Source organism: Taeniopygia guttata, chromosome 5 (genome assembly GCF_048771995.1).
Source record: "Taeniopygia guttata chromosome 5, bTaeGut7.mat, whole genome shotgun sequence".
Lineage (NCBI taxonomy): Eukaryota > Metazoa > Chordata > Aves > Passeriformes > Estrildidae > Taeniopygia > Taeniopygia guttata.
In genome coordinates this window covers 59958470-59979947 of record NC_133030.1, presented here as the reverse complement: position 1 = coordinate 59979947, position 21478 = coordinate 59958470, and the positions used below count along the sequence as shown (strand labels likewise).

The 21478-nt window shown below is 48.5% G+C and overlaps 1 protein-coding gene and 1 long non-coding RNA gene across 2 annotated transcripts; both read left to right on the top strand.

Annotated features, from left to right (window-relative positions):
• Window positions 1-776: 776 nt before the first annotated feature.
• On the top strand, window positions 777-2604 carry LOC116807225 (inositol 1,4,5-trisphosphate receptor-interacting protein-like 1). The gene has a single exon (XM_072930658.1). It carries the CDS (start codon window positions 777-779, stop codon window positions 2334-2336), a length of 1560 nt encoding a protein of 519 aa, XP_072786759.1. The 3' UTR covers window positions 2337-2604.
• A 15297-nt stretch (window positions 2605-17901) lies between these two features.
• LOC140684196 (uncharacterized) lies at window positions 17902-20470 on the top strand. The gene is made up of 2 exons (XR_012056129.1): window positions 17902-18200; window positions 18861-20470. It is a non-coding gene; the product is annotated as an uncharacterized lncRNA (long non-coding RNA).
• The last annotated feature ends 1008 nt before the right edge of the window (window positions 20471-21478 follow it).

The window sequence follows — 21478 nt, the reverse complement described above, 5'->3', positions numbered from 1 at the left end:
GGGATTGAAAAGGCATGGAATATTTGAGGACTCCATTTCTTAAAGGAGTAGGCAGTGTTAGGTTCGCGGTCACACTGTGGGATCTACAGGGACTTTTTCAACCACTCTGATTCTGAGATTCGAGTGTAGCTCAACCCGTGAGGAGTCAAAGCTTAAACTCAATGATCCTCAAGGGCGCCTTCCAACAGGGATATCTATGAGATTGTGAGTGGAAGGCAGATGAAAATAAATCCAAAAGACAGAACAATGGGAGTTATTTGAAGAAGCTTCACTCAAAAGCAGCCTTAAGCAGTGCACCAGGGCCTTTCTGAGTTCCTGAGGGAGGAGCTGGCTGAGGTCACAAAGGGTGGGGTTGGCTGGGCTGTGATGCGCTCTGACACCTGTGACATCACAGGGGACGTGTCACAGAGGGGGAAGCAATAAAAGGCCCCTGCAGGTCAACGCTGGCCCTCTATTGCTTGGGCAAGCGGTGAGTACACACGCGGCGCGGAGGGTGGGCTGGGGACAAGGGCTGGGGCAGAAACGCTGCAACCGGGGCTGGCTTCTCCCCCTGCCTGCAGGGACAGCCCCTCATGGGAGAGCCTTGGGCAGGCCACAGGGCTGCTGCTGCTGCTGCAGCTCCAGGGGCACTGGGATAGCCCTTGCTGCCTGCCAGCTGTCTGGGGCCCTGTCCTTCCTGCGCCCAGAACCCTGAGCATCCTGTCCTCCCTGCAGCAACCAGTAGTTCCCACCCTCCCTTCCCCACTCAAGGCCTTCTCTCCCTCCTCCTGCAGACCATGGATCCAGTCGTGTCCCTGTTCGCGCTCTTGCAACGTCTCATCCAGTACCCGCCGCCCGTGGGTGATGGTTTGGATGAGGAAACACGTTGGCGCATGGAAGCGCGTGCAAAGTACCTGGAATGGGAGATGCTCCGGCTGGAGCAGGAGGTGGAGCAGCTCTCCCAGAAGAAGATGCAACACTTGCAGCTCTTAGCTGTTGCTGTGCTCCTGGCCCTGGTCTTGGTCCTGTGGATTATTCGGTGGAAAAGCAGCCCGAGGAGAGAGCAGAATGAAGAAGAAAACCATGGTGCAAATGAAGAGGAAGTTGGCGATGTTGCTGGAAATGAAGATGACAGTGATGGAATTGATGTTGTCAATCGGGCTGCACTTGCAGAAAACAAGGACAGTGATGTTGAAAATGTAGTCCAAGAAGAAGACAACGATGTTGACGATCGTGTTGGACAAGATATAATGGAGCGCATACAGTGGCCTGCACAGGACCTGCAGAGAGGCTGTGGGTGGGTAACTGACCTGATGGACAATTATACATTTTACTTTGCTCATGTCTTGTCTTACAGTTTCTACCCAGTCCTGCACCGAGCCATCGGGGTTGGCAGTGCCTTTGAAGGTTGGAGTCCCCGTGAGCAGGATGTCGTGTACCGTGTGCTCATACCCATGACTCCTCCCCGAGGCCACAGCTTCCACCTGGAGCTGGACAGCGCGAGGCAGAGGCACGTGAGGAACTTCCGTGTCCGCGTGCAGCTGGAGTGCACCTGCACGGGGCAGCAGCTGGGTGAGAACATGCTGTGCTTCCTGCACCACCCCGAGGAGGAGCTGAGGAGCAATCAGGAACCCAGCCTCCTAGACACCCTGTGCACCGACTCCTACCTGGACGTGCAGAAAACTGCCCGCTGGTTCCGGCAACTGGTGAAAGTAATCTGGCCAGCTTTCCCTCAGTCACACAACTGGCATTTAACGCTGCTGCCCTCCGCACGCTCCTGCCAATTCAAGGTGACCAATGGTGAAGAAAGCTTCAGGATTGAGACGCTGTTCAGGGTGCGGAGAGGTGACTCAGCCGTCTTTGTGAGCAGCCAACCTAGAGAGGCCTACACACTAAGCACAATCTGGCGTGAGTCCTACGCTGTGGCAGAGGCTGAGTTCTTCAAGTACATTGCCAGGCAGGCCCCCCCTGACAGCTTGCACCTCAAATGCCTTCAGTTCTTCTCCTGCCTTGTTCGGGGCCTCAGCTTTACCACCTACACCATGAAGACCATTGTCATGCACCTGCTCATTGCCATGCCCGCGTCATCGTGGCGCAGGGGACATCTCCGGGAGCGACTGACGGACATCAGGGACAGCCTGCATATATGTTTGCAACAAAAATTCCTCGAGCACTTCATTGTGGGTAACCGGACGTTTCCTCAGGACATCAATTTACCCCCAGATGTAAAAGTGGGTAGGACATCCAATCTCTTCCGTCACCTGGCGCAGCGGCCGGCTGCCCACGCCCAGGCAATGCGGGATTACCGGCTGCTGCACAAGAGGTTCAAAAGAATCGCTCTCGGAGAGGATAACTGAAGGAAGGGCAGGAGCCATGGCCATGTGCACAGAGCTGTGCTTGTGCTGCTCGCAGCTGGCAGCAGACAACCACCTCTTCTCCTTAGCACCAACAAATTTGGTGCTAAGGAGAAGAGGATGCGTGCAAAGGCTCTGGAGAAGGTCCAACAGCCTCTGCTGGCACCTCAGAAGATGGACTGCCGCGGGAGGGTTTATTCTACTTCTTTCTATCATTTCACTTTCCAAAAAAGGCACCCAGTTGTCATTGAGCCCTGCTCTACATGCTGAGCTGAAGTCTCCAAACCCCACCTGCAATAGGCAATTATTCCCTGCCTTTGAGGAGAGCTGAAACTTCAAGCATGAAAAAAGTGGGAATCTGGGACAGAAAAAGAAAAAAAGAAATGGGGCAAAAGAGAGTATGAGGAAAGACTGGCACTGCTGACCCGGGATGAGTCAATGGATGGAGCCTCTCCATGTCCCTGGAAGAGACACCTTTATGTCAGCATTAGACCACCTGTGTTGGAGCTGACATGGAATTTAATCTATAGCAGAATCAAGGATTTTGTTTCATAGATAGATATATTGTGTATGCCTGTTATATACTATGAAGTTTATGAATTATCATATATACTAGTAAAATACGATAAATCCAAACAATATAGTAATAGAAATAATATCAAAATATGAAATATGGAGTTACATAAGGATAAAAAGTAATTTTAAAGAGTTGCATATGTAATTTTGTTTAAATAGTAACAGTAGAACACATATTTATTGTCAGTGTCTGTTATGACACATATTGTTGCTCACAGTCCCTTTATGTCTGGAAGGTTTTTCATAAAATAGATATATTTATTACATATATAGCATACATATGATATATACTTGCTGTATACATTAAATATGAATATAACTCTGTAATGTATATTCTATATCATATGCCTATAATAAATTACATGCGTGATAATAAATTTTGTACAGATGTAAAGCCATATCCAGTCTTATTATCTGTTGCAACCCATATTCCTGCTCTAGAGTTAGTGCATTTATAAGTAGCAAACTGGAAAACGCTTTGCTCTGGTGTCAATAAAAGGCAATTTGTGCAGAATCTGGAGTGTGCAATACTTTATTGATCTCAGCCAGGCCTATAGTAGTGGTAAATGTCATGGGCTGTGAATCTGGGCTCATGAACATGACTCCTTGAACTCAACCAAACTCAGAGCGGTGAATTATCTCTAGCCGAAATTAAGCCAAGCCACCCCCAGCCCCTCTGATCACAGAATCCCAGAATGCCTTGGCTTGGAAGGGTGCTTAGAAATTGTCTTGTCCCAGCCCTGCTGCCAAGGGCAGGGACACCTTCCGCTAGGCCATGTTGCTCCAAGGCCCATCCAAGCTGGCCTGGAACACAGCCAGGGATGGGGCAGGCACAGCTCCTGTGGGCAGCGTGGGCCAGAGGCTCAGCAGCCTCAGAGAGCAGAAGTCCTTGCACAGCTCCAGCCTAAGGCTGCCCTCTGTCAGTGGGAAGCCACCGGCCCTGGCGCTGTCCCTCCAGGCCCTTGCCAACAGCCCCTGTGCCGGTCTCTCACGGCTCCCGTGCAGGGACCCAAAGGCCGCAGGAGGGTGCCCCCGGAGAAGCCCTTGGAGAGCGCAGGGGCCAGGAATGCCGCCGTGAGGGCAGCAAGCAGGGCCTGGCCTGCCTGTCCCTGCGGGAGGGCACAGGGCGGGCGCTGAGGCCCTGCCAGCTGGAGCTGGGAGCTCTGGAGCGCGGCCGGCAGAGAGCCGTGGGCTCCCGCAGCTCTGCAGCCCTCACGGCTGAGGCAGCTGCCCGGGCACAGCCGGCCGGGGACACGCGGCCCGCCCGGGGCCACCCGCAGGGGGACCCTGCTCTGGGGCCAGCCCAGGCCGCAGCAGGGAGCACCCCAAGGGGCAGTGCCCGGGCAGGGAACGGCTCTGCCCGGGGACAGGGCTCCGGGAGCAGGGCAGCAGGGCCGCAGGTGCCGGGCACAGAGAGCGAGGGACACGGTGCTGTAGTAACAGCCTGGCTGCCTTGGGGCATACACAACAGGCTGACAGGACACAGACAGGCAGGAGCTCCCATCCTCTTGGCATCCTGGGGCCAGACTGTGCCTGGATGCATCCTCAGATCTACCCTGACTCAGGTGCAGCACCTCATACTTGATCTTTTTAAACCACATGAGACTGCTATGGTTCCACTCCTCAAGCACATCACATCTCTTTAGTAGTCATTCCATTCTTCAGGTGTGTCAGCTGCTGCTTGGTGACATCAGCAAACCTGCTGAGGATACCTCTGTGTACAGGATGAATGAAGATATTAATAGACATTGCTCAGAGAACAGAACTTTGAGGTCCATCCTGACTCTTAGCTGTTGATCTCTGGAAGCACCATGCATGCAATTTCTTACCCATCCAACAGTCCAGGCACCAAATCCATCTCTCTCAAATTTAGGGAGAATGTTTTGGGGATCATGTCAAAGGCTTTACGGTAGTCCAGATAAATGCCACCTGTAGCCTTCCCCTTGTCCCTTCATGTACTCGATCCATCATTGAAGGCCACTGGGTAGGTCAGGCAAGACTCCCCCTCGGCTGTCCCAAATCACCTCCCTGTTCTCCATGTGCCTTAGCATAGCTTCAAGGAGGATGTGTTCCGTGATCTTCCGAGGCACTGACATGAGGCTGATGGGTTGGTCATTTCCAGAGTGTTCCTTTCTACACTTTTCTAAAATGGGTGTAGTGGGTTCACCTTGGCTGAATGCCAGGTGGTCACTAAGCCACTCCATCACTCCCTTTCCTAGTGTGACAGGGGAGAGAACATAAAATGGAAAACAAGTAGTCAGTTGAGATAAGGCTGTTAATTACAGTGAAAAAATTGAGTTTGTGCATGCAAAAGTAAAGGAGAAAAAACATTTATTCTCTACTTCTCATAGACGAGCAATGTTCAGCCACCTCCCGGGAAGCATCAATTTCTCTATTCTCTTGTTTCTTGTTCCCTGTGAGATATTGGGCCTATTGTACCACACACCTTAACGGAGCAGAGTGATACTTCATAAAGAGAGATCTGTTCTGCTTAGAAACCCAGCCGTGAGTGGCCTCTAGCTGGAGCCAGAGGTTTATGTATTCCACTCTGGCCCTGGAGAATCATAACAAGTGAATGGCTGTGGACGTACTTCCCCTCTCCAGAACATCAGTCTTCCCTTGTTAAAGCACCCTGAGCAGGGGAAGAGGGAAACAACCGTTTCTAATTGTTTGGCTAGCCCAAATCATACGCACTGATGAATAAAGGATGGGAATTGCTCACAAAGTACTTGCTGACTTTCTCTACTCCCCTCTAGCAGCAGTTTCTTTAGGATGGTGACTTTTTCTTTTGTGAGGGTGATGCAAAAGGGAAGTAAACGAGCAGAGCCAGCAATCAGACTGCAAGTTAGGTCACTGCAAAGAAAAGGGGTTCATCTTTCACTCAGAGCAAGAAAGGGTTAGATAAAAAGATGCCTGTGTGGAGTGTGGAATGCTGCAACAGGTCCCAAAGCAGTGGTGGCAAAGGCCTGAGCACAGGAAAGGGTCTGGTGATCAAGTCTGATGAGGAGCAGCTGAGGGAGCTGGAGGGGCTGAGAATGGAGAAGAGGAGGCTCAGGGGGGCGTTCTTGTTCTCTACAACTCCCTGAGAGAAGTGTGGAGCCACAGCCCAGGTGGGGGTCAGGCTCTGCTCCCAGGAAACAAGGGAGAGGACAAGAGGAAATGGCCTCAACTTCTGTCGGGGGGGGCTTAAGGACAAATTTCTCCTCTGAAAAGGTTGTTAAGGGTTGTCATGGCTGCCCGTGGAATTCATGATATTGTCATGTCTGGAGACTCTTATGGAATGAGTGGATGTGGCACCTGGGGACATGGTTTCAAGGTCGACTTGTCAGTGTCAGGTTTGTGGGTGGACTCTCTACAATCTTTGAGATCTTTTTCAACCTAAACAAGTCCATACTACTGCGATGGGGAGCCAGTTTTAACCCAAGGAGTATTTGGTAATGTCATTTCATAAAGTCATTAATAGGAAGTTCACATTAGTGCTCGAACTTATGCAGCTGCTTTTCTCTTTGCTCTCCTCATCTTCACTTCTACCTTCAGCCTCGGGACAGGAGAATTGGCTTTGGTGGGACCAGTGGTAGTGGGAAAGCCTCATGCCAGGGGGTTGTAGGTTGGTTTATTTCTGCCAAGGTTGGAGCTGCCTCCAGAAAAGGCTGTGATCCCTCCAGTCCTTATTGACACTCTTTGACTGCTCTGAGATGAGTTGCAGGCTGCAAGAGATGTTGGTCAAGCTGAAGGCAGATCACAAGATGCACTGATCTGAAACCCAGCTGAACCAAGCAATAGATAAAGTCTCTTAGCCATATCAATCCCAGGCTGTGTTTTCCAAGGAGATGAAAATGATGTGAACACAAAACATGTAGAAAGTGGTGGGAAAGTCACTGATTTCCAAACAGCATGCTTCTAGAATAAGGCATGTTTCATGTAACAATTAATGGAAGAAGCTGATGTTCCACTGTTATGACCCTGTGTTGTTTCAATGTAACTTATCATACCATAGAGTTATCACAGTATTATTTTAGTGTGATATATATCTATTTAAAACTATTTCAGTATTTTTCAGTGCATTATTACATTCAGGCAAGGCTGTGCCCAACTGCCAATGGGAGCAGACAATGACAGAAAGAGCCCATACATGATAGAGACTCGATTTGCTGAAGTCCCTTTGGCTTTCTCTCCTGCAATCCTGCTGCAGCCCCTGACTTGATGGCAGGACTAATGTGGGGTGGGACACAGCCCAGATGCTGGCAGCTGTGAGCTGACTCAAGCCACACAGATGAACCTTCCACCTTGGCAAGCACCGGTGCTGTCAGCTGAGCCACTGGCAACGTGCCGCCTTGACCTACTGTAAAATGCTTTTAGGGTCAAGGTGGTGATGGAGAGGGGGGTGGGCAGCTCTCCCAGCTCCTGAGCACAAGGTGAGAAAACAGAAACGCTGTTAACCCATCAATCCCGGGAACTGACACATCATAACAGGGGAAAGAGAGGGGCAAAGGCACAATTTTGAGTTCCATCTAGGCTGCACTGAGAAAGGACCACTCAGAGCCAGGTGTGCACGATGGCAAATGCCAGTGGTTTTCCTGTGGGGGAAAAAGCTCCAAACAATACACAACACAAACCCCAAACCCAAAGACTAACGTTTCAATTTTCAGGGATTGAGAGAAGCAGCTGTGCAGTGCTGCTTGTGGCTTCTTGGAAAAGAAGAAGTCCTTGCTTGTCCTTGCTCGTCTCAGGGGTCTCCAAAGCCAGGTGAGGATTTCTTCCTGCTCTTGCCTATGCTGAGACCAAAGAGCCTTGGGGTGCCCAGGGCTGTTAGCAGGAGAGCTGGTGGAATTCACTGCAAGGCACGCAGTCTTCCCCTCCAAGGCTCCAGAGATACAAGGGCAGAAAGCTGTAGCCTAAGCTGGACTGCACTAGCACCTTCTTGAGCTTGTCTGTCCTCTGGCATCCTTCAGGCTGGGCAGTGTAAATCTGGGCTGCTTTCCCAGGGAATTCAGGCTTTGCCCAAACTGGGGCCTTGCTGAAGGCAAAGGCCATACAAGGGCTCTCACTTGTGCTGCCCATGCCATGGAAGGCCCCAGAGCGAGGGGGCTTTTCTTGGCTGCTGAGATCCCCTCTTCACAGTCGGGCCTTGCTGGTGAGCAAAACCCACACGGACATCCAAGCACTGACTTTGACTCCAAACTTTTCAAGTTTCTACAAGGAAAAATTCTGATTTTTCCTTCTGCTGGGAAGGGGATGGATTCCCTTGGTTGATGTATTTGGCACAAAGGTTCTCCTCACATGGAAACCATTCTGGGGAATCTGAAACTCTTCTGTCCATCGAGAACCCATTTTGTCCCACTGGATCATGGGAAGTACAGTGCAAAAGCACCACCTTTCCTTTGCAAGGAGCTGGTTTCACACCCCAAACCTCCTTTCCCTAAAATCTGGCAGTTCCCACATGGCCACATTGTTTTCCCAGCCAAGTTTTGCAGTGTGATGCTTCAGGACATGTAGTCTTCCAAAGTGTGCTGCCCCCAGGAGGGGAGTTGGACTCTGCGAGGTGGCTGTGAAAGGTCTGTTGAGGAAATACTGTTAAATGATCTTAATCTCCCTTAAAAAGGAAATATGTGATGTTAAGTGGCATTTTCTGGTTTAGAGCTAAGTGACTGAAATGCAACAGCTAAATGGGACTCTCCCTAACAGAAATGTGAAGTATTTTAGCAAAAGAAAGATTTTTGCTTTTGAGAACTATGTCTTCCAGAGAGGACTCCTTTTGTGATATATCCCTCGCTCAATTCCAACTTGCTTTGATTTTTTTCTCCCTTCTCCCCGCATCTGTGTCATGATAGCAACACAGCTGCTGGCTTGGGATGGGAATTGCTTTGTAGCATCAGTGCTCCTGGTGAAATGCTTCCCTGAGGGTAGAAAGACCTTTGCGCTACTGCAGTGGTCCAGAGCATCAGCACCTGAGTTTAGCATTCTGCTCTGACTGTGGCCTTTGTAAAAAATCTCACTCCTGATCACTTGAGGCTCATCCTCAGCCAGCCTGAGCTGGTGGCTTCTGAGGGTGGCTGCCCAGCTCTGCCAGCTGGCAATTTGCTCCTCTGAGCCTACATGTTTCTCCATGTCTCACAGGCACGAGTGTTTCCAGCCACACTCCAAAAGCAGCTCTGAGCTGGACACAGAGCCTACTGTGGTATTCACCACGAAGCAAACACTGAGTGCAGGGCTGCAAGGCACTTAACTTTCAGTCAGAAATCTGGGCTGTGAAAACACTAGTGGTTTTCTAACAAAATGTGATGTTCATTGCTCAAGACTCCACACTCTAAGTCAGGATCTCTGCAGACCCAATCCCAACTTTCCCATTGTCTCCACACACAGTGGTTTTGGCTGAACAAATGCAGAATTTTTCCCAAGAGTGGTAAGACAGCAGCACCCTTCCTCCTTTCAGCTAAATTCCCACTGCCAAACAGGTTTTCAGCCCCCTCCTTTGGCCCAAAGCATCCACGTGTATTTGTCTTTTGTGACTTTGAAGAAAATGTAAAAGGACTTATTTTATTAACAGCCAACAGACACTTCAAAGTAAAAATGTAGTTGAGAAATAAATCATTCTGCACTTTCAAAGTGAGATTTATTATGATTCCTAAAATAAGTTTAAAATGAACCAAAAGCGAAATGAATTAATCACTCTTGAAATAAAGTCAGAACGTCAATGGAAGGTATGTGTACTGGCAAAATTAAATGCAAGGACATCTAATTTTCTTCATTTAAGATAATATTAAAGTAATGCGTTGTCCCTTAGCATCTCAATGGCTTGGGGAGAGTGTTTCCCTTTAGCAGAAAAGGTTTTGTGTGATAATGCTTTCCCAGATTATTGAAAAGGTTTTGTTTCCCTTTTTTTTTTTTTTTTTTTTTTTGGTGTGTGTAGAGGGCTTTTCTAAACAACCAAATTAACTTACTCTGAGAAAATGCCCACTTTCTATGTTTACCAGGGCAAAGAATGCCACTGTCTGGGGAAAATGGCTCTGATGGGAATTTGAATTCAGGGCCAGGGCATTAACATTTGCTGAGCTGGGTAACAAGTGGGACATAGTTTCACCTAAGAGGTTATATTCACAGATTCTTAGTGGATTTTTTCCCATAGTTCTTCCAAGTGCACAATTTGCCAAAAATTGGCAGCATAGTGTGGCCAGCTTTAGGTGCAGCTTCAAGAGTGCATTTTTTAATAACCATCACTCCCAGTTGCTGCTTTGGGAGCTGGTTCCCAGAAGCTCATGGGAAGATAGGGAGTTACCCTGCTTGAGCAGACAGAACACATTTCACAGGTAGGACTGTGACCAGAGGAGCTCCCTTAATAACCCTGCCATGTTTCCTCAGCCCATTTTCTTGCTTGTGTGCCTGGTGAGCAAGGCTGCTGCTTTCCCAGCTGTGGCCATGCATTCTGCATTTGCCTCCGACCCCATCAGCTCCTTCTAAGTTATTCTCACTGTGTTATAACTCTGTTTCCACTGATGAGTATATTTTGTGTTTTTCTCAAACCATATAGAACCAAAAATCTCACTAAGCAGAACAGCTTTGCCTTTTTCAGAATTATTTGTACGCAAGATATGCTTTGCCCCAAGGGCTGGAAAGACTCAGCTTCCCCTAATTAACACTTGTTTAATGCACTAAAGTGTCTTGAAATACTTTTATTTTCTGTCTGCCTTGGCTTTCATTTCAAAAGCACGAAATCTCTGACTACAAATAAATGACAGCTTTGCACTGCAGGGATAATGCGCCTGGACAAAAATGCTGCAGCGATATGAAAGGGAAATTCAAACGTCAACATCAAGTCTTTAGACACCTTTGAAAGAGTTTCCTGTTTTGCCAATCCTTTAGGGCCAGGCAGTGAGTTCATGCAGAGCTTGCTCAGAGCTTACTGACACGACCAGGCCAGCTCACGGTGGGGACAGCACGTATGCCAGTGGCACCTCACTGCTGCAGACAACCAGCTGAATTTACAGCAGAAACCCACCCCAAAACAAGCTTCTTGCTTTGAATCTCTTGCCAAAATTGGGTAACAGCTTCAATCACCTCAGGTTCCAGAAGATGGGGCTGTCCTTCCTCTCAGTATTGTCCTGCCTGGTGGCATACTCATCTCACTCATTTTCACTCATAGTGCTCAGCCAAAAACTTAAAATCACATTATTGTTTAGGTTGGAAAATACGTTGAGATCGAGTCCAACTGTTGCCCCAGTGCTGCTAAGCACTCCACTAAAACCATGTCCCAAAATGCCACACCCACACACCTTCTGAACACCTCCAGGGATGGTGACTCAATCATGCCCTGGACAGCGTATTTCAATGCCTGACTATCCTTTCAGTGAAGAAATTTCACTAAGACCCAATCTAAACCTCCTGCTATACAACTTCAGGCCATTTCCTGTTACTTGTTACCTGGGAGAAGATACTCACCCCACCTGGCTCCACTCTCTTGTCAGGGAGTTGTGGAGAGTGAGAAGGTCCCCCTTGAGCTCCTTTTGTTCAGGCTGAATCCCCCCAGCTCCCTCAGCTGCTCCTTCTCAGACTTATTCTACAGACCCTTCCCCAGCTCCTTTGCCCTTCCCTGCACACTCTCCAGCCCCTTAAAGTCTTTCTTGCAGTGAGAGATTCAAAACTGAGTGCAAGACTCGAGGGGTGCTTTGGTACAGAGATTGTTTGCACATGACTGTCCTTCCCTAGCCCACAAATCACTGTGTGGTGTTTGCATGTGTTGCTGCTCTGGAGCTGGGCTGAGCAAAGATGGTGGTGTCAGCCCAAAGAGAGATTAAATGATTGTGGAGGAATTTCTTTATCACCATCCTGTGTAAATAGAGATAAGAGACAGAAAATTTTCCTTACAGCTGTGCTTCTGCAAACAGGAGGGAATATGGGGCCAGGCAGTATTACAGAGCCAGCTTCAAGTGTGTTGTTGCAAATCCAAGAGGACACGGACTCATCATAGTTTCCAGGTAAAGTGCCACTCTGCCTGTAGTGCATTCCTCCATTGGCAGTGCCTTGGGGAACAGCAAAGCACCAAGTTCACATTGCCAGGTTTGTGTTAGTCCCAGCTGAACCTCAGTGATCTGCTCCTTGCAGGCAGGTCACTGGTGTTTGTCCTCTAGGGGAAGGTCTCTGTAGGCAGTGGAATTGCAGGATTCCTGAGGAGGTCCCTGTAACACTTCCATCCCTGGCAGTGTCTCAGGCCAGGCTGGATAGGGCTCTGATCCTCCTGGTCTAATGGAAGGTCTCCCTGCTTATGGCAGGGGGGGTTTCAACAAAAAGGTCGCTCCCAAACAATTCTATGATTCTGTGACATACAGATGAGAGCAAGCAGAAGCTCGAGTTGGAAGTTCAGTATTTGAAGCGTTAGTTGTGATTGCTTTCTCAGATAAATTGTTTTCCTTTGGGGTGGGTGGCTAATTTGGTGCACTGAGCACTAAATTCTGATTGAAGGAGGTGAGCTGTGTGTGATACAGGAGAGTGTATAATGTAGCTTTCTATGTTTCAGTGGCTGCTTCCTTCCTTGCAAGCTGGCCTTGGAAAGCATACAGAGCACAGTAAAAATAAAGCAGTATTCATCACTGGTAATGAAAAGTACTCCTATCCCAAAACAGAGAGAAGTAACATTTTTTGCAGTTTGAAGTGTGGGCAGTCACTGGAGCAGATCCTGCTGTGTGCTTGGATGGCACCCAGCCCATGTCTCATTGCTGTTTACTCTGTAAATATTGATTTCCCAATGGGAACAACTGTTGTACAGTACAGCCAGAGTTAAACAACAGCTTTGAAAAAAAGAAGCCAGCCACCCGCATGCCTCACTTCTGCAGCATTCCTGAGACAAGGCTGTATTTTTATCATCTGCAAAAACAGCTACATCTGCTGTGCTGAGCTATAACTGGAATCCCAACTCCCTCATTATGACCTCTGTTTGAGAAGTGAGCTAGCTTCTCTGGGGTATAATTTAAATTCTACCCAGTTCCATGGCTTTCCCGAGAAAAAGATAACACCCTGGTGCATGGAATCTGCTGAGAGACTAACATGGCTCAGCTGCTGTAAGAGGACATGCTGTATGAGCAACTTTATCTTTTCTAAAAGTCCTTCCAGGCCACAGGTGTCAATTGCTGCTGTGGATGAACCTTACCGAAAACCATCTCCCACATTTCAGCCTTCTCCTGGACACCGCAGCTTTGAATTATGGAGCTTTCTCCCTCCACCTGCCTCCAGTGGCCTTGGCTGTGCTGCTCTCCTGGGTGCTGAGCAAACACTGCCCCTGTGCAGCACTGCAGCCACCCAGGGTCTCCTGCAGTGCCTGCAGGCCTGTCAGAGTGCCTGCATTCCTCCCTTGCATGTGCCAGAGTGTCGGAATCTGTGGTATTGATGATTCCGAGATTGTAGAAAGTCTCTGTCTTTCTGCCCCATTGCCAAAGAAGAAGCCATAATTCATCTGTGCTGGTTTCAAGGTTGTTTATTCTGTTTATCTCTAACATGTTCTGCTGCCCTGCCGCAGCTCTGTCCTGCAGGGCAGCGTGTGGGGCTCTGCCCTCAGTGGGATGGTACAAACATTAAATACCACAAACTCCCTGTGCTGGATTTACAATAACGTGCCAATATCTGTCACCTACGTTGGACAGTGTGTCCCCAGCCTGAACCAACAGAAAAATGCCAACACTACAGTGAAACATGGAGGGCATGAAGAAGGAGAAAAAGGACAAGACACACCCAATTTCCTCCATCTTGTCCCCTTTGAACCCCTCATCTAGAATCCTAAAATTTTACTTTTGCACCCGTGCCACACTTAATTATTACTTATATCAAACACTCAGAGTTGTAATCCATCCTGTAAGATTGAAAACTCTTTTCCATGGACAGAGATCACAGACAGTGTCTCTGGGGGCTCTGTCCAGGGGGGTTCCTGACCCCTGCCAGGGTCCCAGACCTGCCAGGGCAGCCAGAGGGAAGCCCTGGATTCCCACACCAGAGCTCTTGTGCTGCAGAGCTGTTCCCAGCACACCTCGCAGGCCAGGCCTGGATGCCCTGGCTGTCACAGTTATCTGAGGTTTTGCTCAACTGGTCTGAAAGGCTTCAAAACCCCCAAGAGGAGGGAAAGGCTCCAAGTTGGACCTAAGCCCGAGTCTTCTGCGCGCTGAATTAGGGATGTCTCACTCCTCAGGGGAAAACTGCAGCGACTCTCCAAGGTTCCCTTCTTACCACCCATCTTGGGAGGTTGTTCTCCTGCCAAGGTGTCCTAAAATCAAATATGAAGATAACATACTACTTTGGTGGCATTTTCTTTTTAGGAAGATCATTTCTGCACCCTCTGACTTCAAAGAAGAATTCCTGAAAACAGGGAAGTAATGCCAACACGATCTTTGCTTTGCTCTGATGAGGACTCCTAGGAGGAGAAATGTTTCTCAGTTTTGTTGCATCTGTTAACGGGATTCAATTAAGCTGCCAGAAATGATAAGCATTTAGAGGGACATCAGCCATCACTCCTCACTACCAGACAAAATCTTTGTCATGTCAGCAGTCATAAATCATTGTGATTGTACTTGGGAAGTGTTAGACACTGTAACTCATCACCAGGGCCTATTCAGCTTCCCTCAGGCACTGTTTTACCTGGTCTGCCAAGGTAAATGCCTTGTGTTGTTGGTACACAAGAAAGGAGTAATTGGGTGGTGTAGAAATTATGTCTGTTTGCACAGAAAAAGAAGAAGAAAAAAAAGAGGTTAAAAAAGGTTCCTTCTAAAACAGATTTAAGATTGCAAGAGGTAGGTTGGTCAAAAATTGAATATTCCATCCCTGGAGAAAAGCCAGGCTTTTTAAACACTTAGTTTGATACCAAATCAGGGCAATAAAAAGGCAGAATATTCCCGTTTTTCACAGGACAGTATTTGTTGCAAAGTCCTGGGACACTTAAGCCTTCCATCCCTGCTCAGTTTGCAGCATACAGATCCCTGTGAAACTGGTGCCAAGGGGCTTTGGCCCCTGTTTTTCACCCAGGCTTAGCCAGTATCTCTCATAATGCACCCACGACAGCATCATAACTGATGGCAGATAAATACAGAGCACAGGGTCATCTCTCTGCACCCAGAGTGCCAGAAGACTTAGGAGCAGAGTCAATAGTGGATGGAGATGAACAGACAGGAAAACACAAGAATACAGGAGTCTACTCCCCATGATGGTACAGCCTCAAAGCCTTGGGTGCCAGTCCCAGCTTCCATCTCTGCAACCTCTCAAAGAGGATGATGAGATGTGAACGGGAAGAGTAAAAGGCAGCACAGGAGGAAACATGAAGGTGTTGGGATTGAAAGTGGATCAGGATGGTTATGACTGACCAAATCCATGCTTGGCCAGGACAGCATCTACCAGGAGAGGAAGCTGTGGAGAGGCAGAAGACAGCTGAAGAGAGATAAGGTGGGTGGTAAATTGGTGGGCTGGGAGACATCATCTCTCCATGCCACTTTTGAGAATTTGTGCTCACGATGAGGACGACACAGGCTCGGGCGTCGGCTTTGCTGCATGCATGGGTTGGCAAACAGATGCTAAGAGGAGGGGAGACAGTGGCTTGGGCCAAGATGGAAAGCCTCACCAAGAGCTCTCTGGTGTGGCAAGCCTCAGGTTTCCTCAGCATCCTCCTGGTGGGACTTGTCCACCACCTCTTGAATTTCCCAAATTGCCAGGGAGTTTTCAAACTTCTGTCAGGAGAGGCCAAGCTATGACCCACTCACAGGTGCTTTTTTTCCCCCTTAGTCTCCTAAGGGGCTGGCTGCAAATTGCTTCCTGAAACCAGGCTCCTTCCTTGCACAATGGCAGACCAAACCAGCCCCCTGAGCTGCTGGAGGCTCTGGAAAATGTTGTTTCACGCTTGGCTCTTTCAGCGCCCTGCACCAGGCGCAGGAGGCAGCTCGGTCCTTGTGCTTCATTTCAACACCACCAATATTGACCTTTTCTTTCCTTAATGAGAAGGGATTCAGGGAGGTAGGAGGGACAGGAAAGGAGGTTTGTTCTTTGCTCCTGCTTTGTGAGCCAAGCAGAGGAAAGAGACACTCGGGGTTCACCTGAGGGGCTTTTCACCTTGACATTGTTTGAAAATAGAAGTGCTGGGGAGGGGGGTTTTACTGATTTCCATGCTCTGGGAAGGGGTTTTGCCACAAGGCAGAGGAGAGGACGCATTGTAAATCAGCTGCTTTTTGGGGTTTTTTTCCTCTTCAGTCTGCAGATCAAATAATGGGTGCTGAGAAATGGCAGGTTCAGATTCCATTGCTCAGAGATCAGGGTAGAAAGAACTCAGTCCCTGTGAACCAAAATGTCTGCTCCCACGTATGCTGCCCATGTCTAAAGGTCTCAGTTGGGTCTTTTGAAAGGGGATGTTTCTAAATTCCTGTTTCTGGGGTCAGGAAGTTGCAATAGAGGTTTTAATTTTTGGGGTTGTTTCTGCTGCTGCATGTGGGGGGAAAGAAACGATGTCATGTCCTGAAAGCACAAAACCTCAATAAAAAGAGACAACTTCTTCTACTTAAAAATAAACAAATATGAATCTCATGATTTTGGGAACCTTAATTTACAATTTATGAAGTCTGTGATTAACAGCACTGCACATCCATGAGACTTGAGCAGCAGTAAGTGATTTCTCTGGCTTCATTCAGTACCCAAAAAAGTAACAAGACTTTAAAAAAAAATTAAATAACTATTTGGCCTCCTGCTCACATAAGTTCAGTCTAAGGTGGAATTCCCAGCAAGGAATTGCCAGTGAGGCAGGTAGGAAAGCCAAAGCAGACATCCAGCCTTGAGCCAGTGATTTCCAGTTTGTCTCACCAGTGATGTGTGCCACAGACAGCGCAGGATCAGGCTCTCAGCGGGTTCTGGCCCCTGCCCCATGGCAGCCGGTGGCTCTGGTGCCATCTTTCCATCCTGCTCCTAATGGAAGTGATGACTCTGGCTAAATTAAGGAGCACACCTTCCTCAGTGTGCGAGCAAGCTGCGTGTCATCTTTGCTTTACCATGGCTGGTGATGCATCAGCCTCCAGGCTCAACCAAAAAATCTCAATTCTCTTATTTTGTAAGCAGAATGCAAAATATAATTTGCTTGGAAATCACCAACAGATTAACAACCTCCAGCTGTAACTTTGATGACTAACCCAGCCTGATCTAACTCAGCAGTGCCAAAGTTCTCATTTGTTTAATTTGACATTTTCCTACGGGTTCTCCACAAGGAGGATGGAGAGGAGATGGGTTTTCAGATGGAGCTGAGGTTTGTTTGAGGTTTATTTTGAAGCTGTGCACTCAATGGGGTTTAAAGATTGTGCAGATGATGTTAGGATAACCTGCTGCACACCTGTCTGAAAGGAGAAGTGGAAAGGGCTGATCTAGAAATCGGAGAGACATTTTTGCAAAGGTGAGGCCTGCTTTTGAAAAGCACTGAATTCAGTTCCACACTCACAAAAAGAAGTCTCCAAGTTAAACACATTTAATATCTAGGTCAATTCCAGCCTGTTTTCAGCATGAAGGCATGTATAAGCTTTTGTATAAGAAAAAAAGCAGGATAAAAAATTGAAATGTGGACGTGTACTTCTCATGGCCTTCAGATTCTTTGTTTCTCTTCCAGGCTGATTTACTGTGTTACTGTGGATTTTTTCAAACTAAGAGGGTCAGCACTTCAAGAAGAACAGATAGATAAGCCAAATATGCCCAATCCCATGCCATCCATTTTCAGCATTAATTCAGAGCAGCTTGCAGGTTGGGCATGAGTGAGTAGATCCTGGATGAAGTTAAAAGCAGCTAATTCACTGTGTGAGCTCAAGGTACCTTTCACCACACTCCCCTCTGCATCACAAAAAGCTGTACTATTCAGGAAAATATGCCCTCTGCCTTTCTCATGGCTGGTTTAATATCTAAGATCAAGTTGTAAAGGTACTTTTTGACCATGCAGAGTGTGTCTCTTTGCAGGAAGGGAGAGAGGAGGCTGAGGAACAGCCCAGACACATGAACAAAGGGAACAATAGGAACTATTCTGCAGGCAGAGGCTGCTGCATTCTTGAACACAGTCACATGGATAAAGGAGATCAAATAAGAGCTTCCAAAGCTGCACGATGATAAGAGAAAAATATTACAGTGCTGTTCTGCAGGCTGGACTGTGCAGTGATTATACAGCAGTTTGTCCAACACAGCTCCCCAGGGCCAAAATGCAATCAGTAACCCTTCCCTCAGAATCCTGGCTTCTCTGCAGAGCCACAAGAGCATCTGATAATTCCCTGGCAGCCCCAGCCGTGGCCGGCCTTGTGCAAAGACTCGGTAAGTTGAATGTCAGGTTTGTGCGCTTTTCACACACGGCGGGGCTGGGAGGGAGGCACAGCACAGGGAGGGGTGTCCACATCCTGATCCACTCCTTGGGCTTGGGAAAGACATCTGCTTGCACTCCAAGTCCCAGGAGCTGCTGGAGGCATAGAGGGCAGCAGGACTTGGTGCTGGACATCTGCACCCAGGGAAGGTATGTCCCAAAGGAAGGGATGGGTATGGGAGAGACATGGAGCAGATGGAGCTGGGCTGGTGGTGGCAGTGGCTGTTCAGTAGAAAAGCCCAAGGTGGGATGTAGGTGGGTGTACCACAGGTACACAGGGATGTAGACTCCCCTTCTGTGGTTCAAAAGAAGGAACAAATTCATTCTTTCTTGGCTGACAAGAGCTTCAGTTAGAGGCAGTGCCAGGGCAGTACATTCCTAGCAGCTCCAGAAAGCTGGAGCTGGGATTTTAAAGAGGAACACACAAGCAAATATTATCCAGAGCTTCTTCCAGACATCTCTGGTTGATGTGGAGCGCAAACAGCAAGCAAAGGAGCAGTTTGTGTTGTAGCTCCACTAGGGCTTCGTGCCTGTGCTCTGGGGCTGGCAGGCTGCCCCTGGGCTGGGCTTGGAATGGAGAGGTGTGTCTCCCAGATCCCCTGTTTCTCTGCCAGGGCGTTTCCAAGCAGCTACAAATTGCAGCACGTCTGACGCAGGACATCTCGTAACTGCACCGCCTGCCCCGCTCTGTCTCGCTGACTGTGAGCTCCAGTGTTCATACCAAACCCCAGAGATGTGGCAGTGCTGTGAGAGGCCTGAAAGATGGATGATGTTAAACAACTCTAAAAGGAGTCCTGGATGTGGAGATGATTTCTGAGCACATCACAAGGAGCCCCTTCACCTCCACTTCCTCCCAGCAGAATCACTCAGGGCATCTGTGTTACAAACAATAAAAACAATGGCAGCTTTTATACACAGCCTCCAGCTCAAGCCCTTCCAGGAGAGACTGTTTCAAATAGCAAAGAAATACACATCAAAGCTGGCCCCCAGCATCTGCCAGGATTGTTGGGGAGCCACAGCATCCTTGTGGTGGGTACATCACAAGCAGTCACTCCCCAAGTGGGAATCCTTCTTCCAGGACTGAAGTGGGGACAGCAGGGCCATTTGGGGCTATCAAGAATGTGCATGTTCTTCTCTGCTGGACTCAGGTGGGTGATATGACATTCCTGCAGCATCCTCCCCAGGGAGTGTGTGTGTCATGTGGGGCTGGGTTCAGCTCTGGAAGCAATGGGTACCAAGAGCTCACAGGGAGAATGTGGACCAAAGAAAACCCCAGCATCATGTGGTTCCCTTTAATCCAGACTGGGCAGTGTGCTAATAGGATGGTTAGCAGCTTTGATTGCAAAGAGAGTCACTTGGAAAGAAATGGAGAAGGTAGACTACCCTGTGCCAGAAAAGGTCCTTCGCATCCCAGGAGGAGCTGGTTGTCTGGAGGGTCAGGCTGTCAGCTCCTGTTTTCCATGACAAGGTCATTAAGGATAGGGCAAAGGTGAATGGATGCTCAGCTGCTGTCATCCCTCACAGTCATCCTCTGCAGCGACACCAAGTCAGAGGAAAATCTGGACTTGGTTACATCACCAGCACACAGTGCAGGACCTCCCAGACAGCCCTTCCTGGGGCCAACTCCTCGTACCTTGGACTGTTCTCTGGGCTACCACAGCTTTGCAGTGGCCCATGTGCTGTCTTGGCTGATGAGCAAGGCCAAAGCCAAGAGCCCACACATTTATTATTAAATCAGTCTAATTCCTTTCTCAGGGGACAGGGAGGGAGAATGCAATCTTGTTCCAGCCAAAAGAAGGTTGGTGCCAGCCTGTGCTGGGACAGGACAGATGGCTGGAGGCAGACAGGTCATGGGAGCTCAAGAAAAAGGCCCTGGTGAGCTGTGCCATGAGTGTCAGCTGTCCCTGGGCCAGGAGCAGCCCTGGCAGAGCCAGCACAGCAGGTAACGGGACACAACAGTCCATTGCCTGTGCTGAAATTCTAGAAAATTACCCTTCCACACTATTAGCATCCTGTGGGGCATCCATAACACCTACAGCTTCCTTGAGTCAAAAAGACCTCACTGGCAAGAGTACTTTTGTCCTGGGGTAGCTCCTTCTATGCAGGATCTTTGCTCCTGTAAAAAGCACAGCGTAAAATGTTTTCTGATGAACTGGTGTTACTGTTTCAGTGAAAGCTTTGAGGGTTCTTGACTCAGTGTAAATAAATAATGTTGAAAGAATAATACAGAGCTAATAAAGCTATTATCTGGGAATATTGCAGCCTAATCTCCAGCTCAATGAAGATAATGAGTGCTGAATCATGCCTGGAGCATCCTAAGTAAGCAGCAGTGGTTTTGATAAAGGATAGGAGCGGATTTTTGGTCTCAGCCTGTTGCTTGCCTGGAGATTCCTGCAGTGATCTGTGTGGGTCCCTAAGATGGCTATGGGTCCACATTCCTCCAGCAGTGTGGCCCTGGAGCAGGATGGGGATGCCATCCCCAAAGACAATTCCATGTCACAGCAGCCTCTGCTAGACCCACGGGGTGGCTGTGTGTCACCAAAGGGGATCAGCCTTCCCCAGATAACTGATTCCCATGAGGAAGGGACTCCAGCTGTACCCCACAGCTGTGTGGGCTGCAACTGCAGCTTGGGAAGGACACCGGCCTTGGCTGTTCAGCCACAGTGAAACACCTTTCCCTGGGGCTCCTGTCATGGAGAGCCCCTGGCCTGAGCAAAATCCTGCTTGAAAAATAGTTTATGCTCTCAGAAAGGCAGGCACAGTGCAAAGGGTTTGCGGGGCAGAACTCAGGGGTGCTTTGGAGTTTACACTGTCACTGCCAAGGAGCAGAATGTGGCAGGAACGAGCTGCTAAATGGACAGCTTTGCAGCAAGCAGCCATCCCAAAATAAAACACCCCCGGACAAGTTGAGGATACACAAAGGAACTGACAGCCTCTGAATCTGGCTTCACATCAAGGAGTCCTAACTTGAAGGCTTTATTTAGACTACTAAGAAAAGCAGCTGCAGAAGAGTACTGATGACGTGCTTTAAGGGGGATTTCTGCAAGAAGAGAAGTGCTGGACTCCTGCTGGATGTGGAGCACCTAACCCCGTTCAAAAACCCCAGCATTAGACTGGAGAGCATTGCAAAAGGGAAGGATTTGTATTACCTGAAGAAAATAAAAATACTTCTGGGAAGAAAAATAAAAAACCAAAACAAAAAACTGCACAACATTTTAAAAAAATAATAAAA

Bases quoted from the DNA above. Each gene is read 5' to 3' on its own strand.
- LOC116807225 (XM_072930658.1), top strand. From the start codon at position 777: ATGGATCCAGTCGTGTCCCTGTTCGCGCTCTTGCAACGTCTCATCCAG.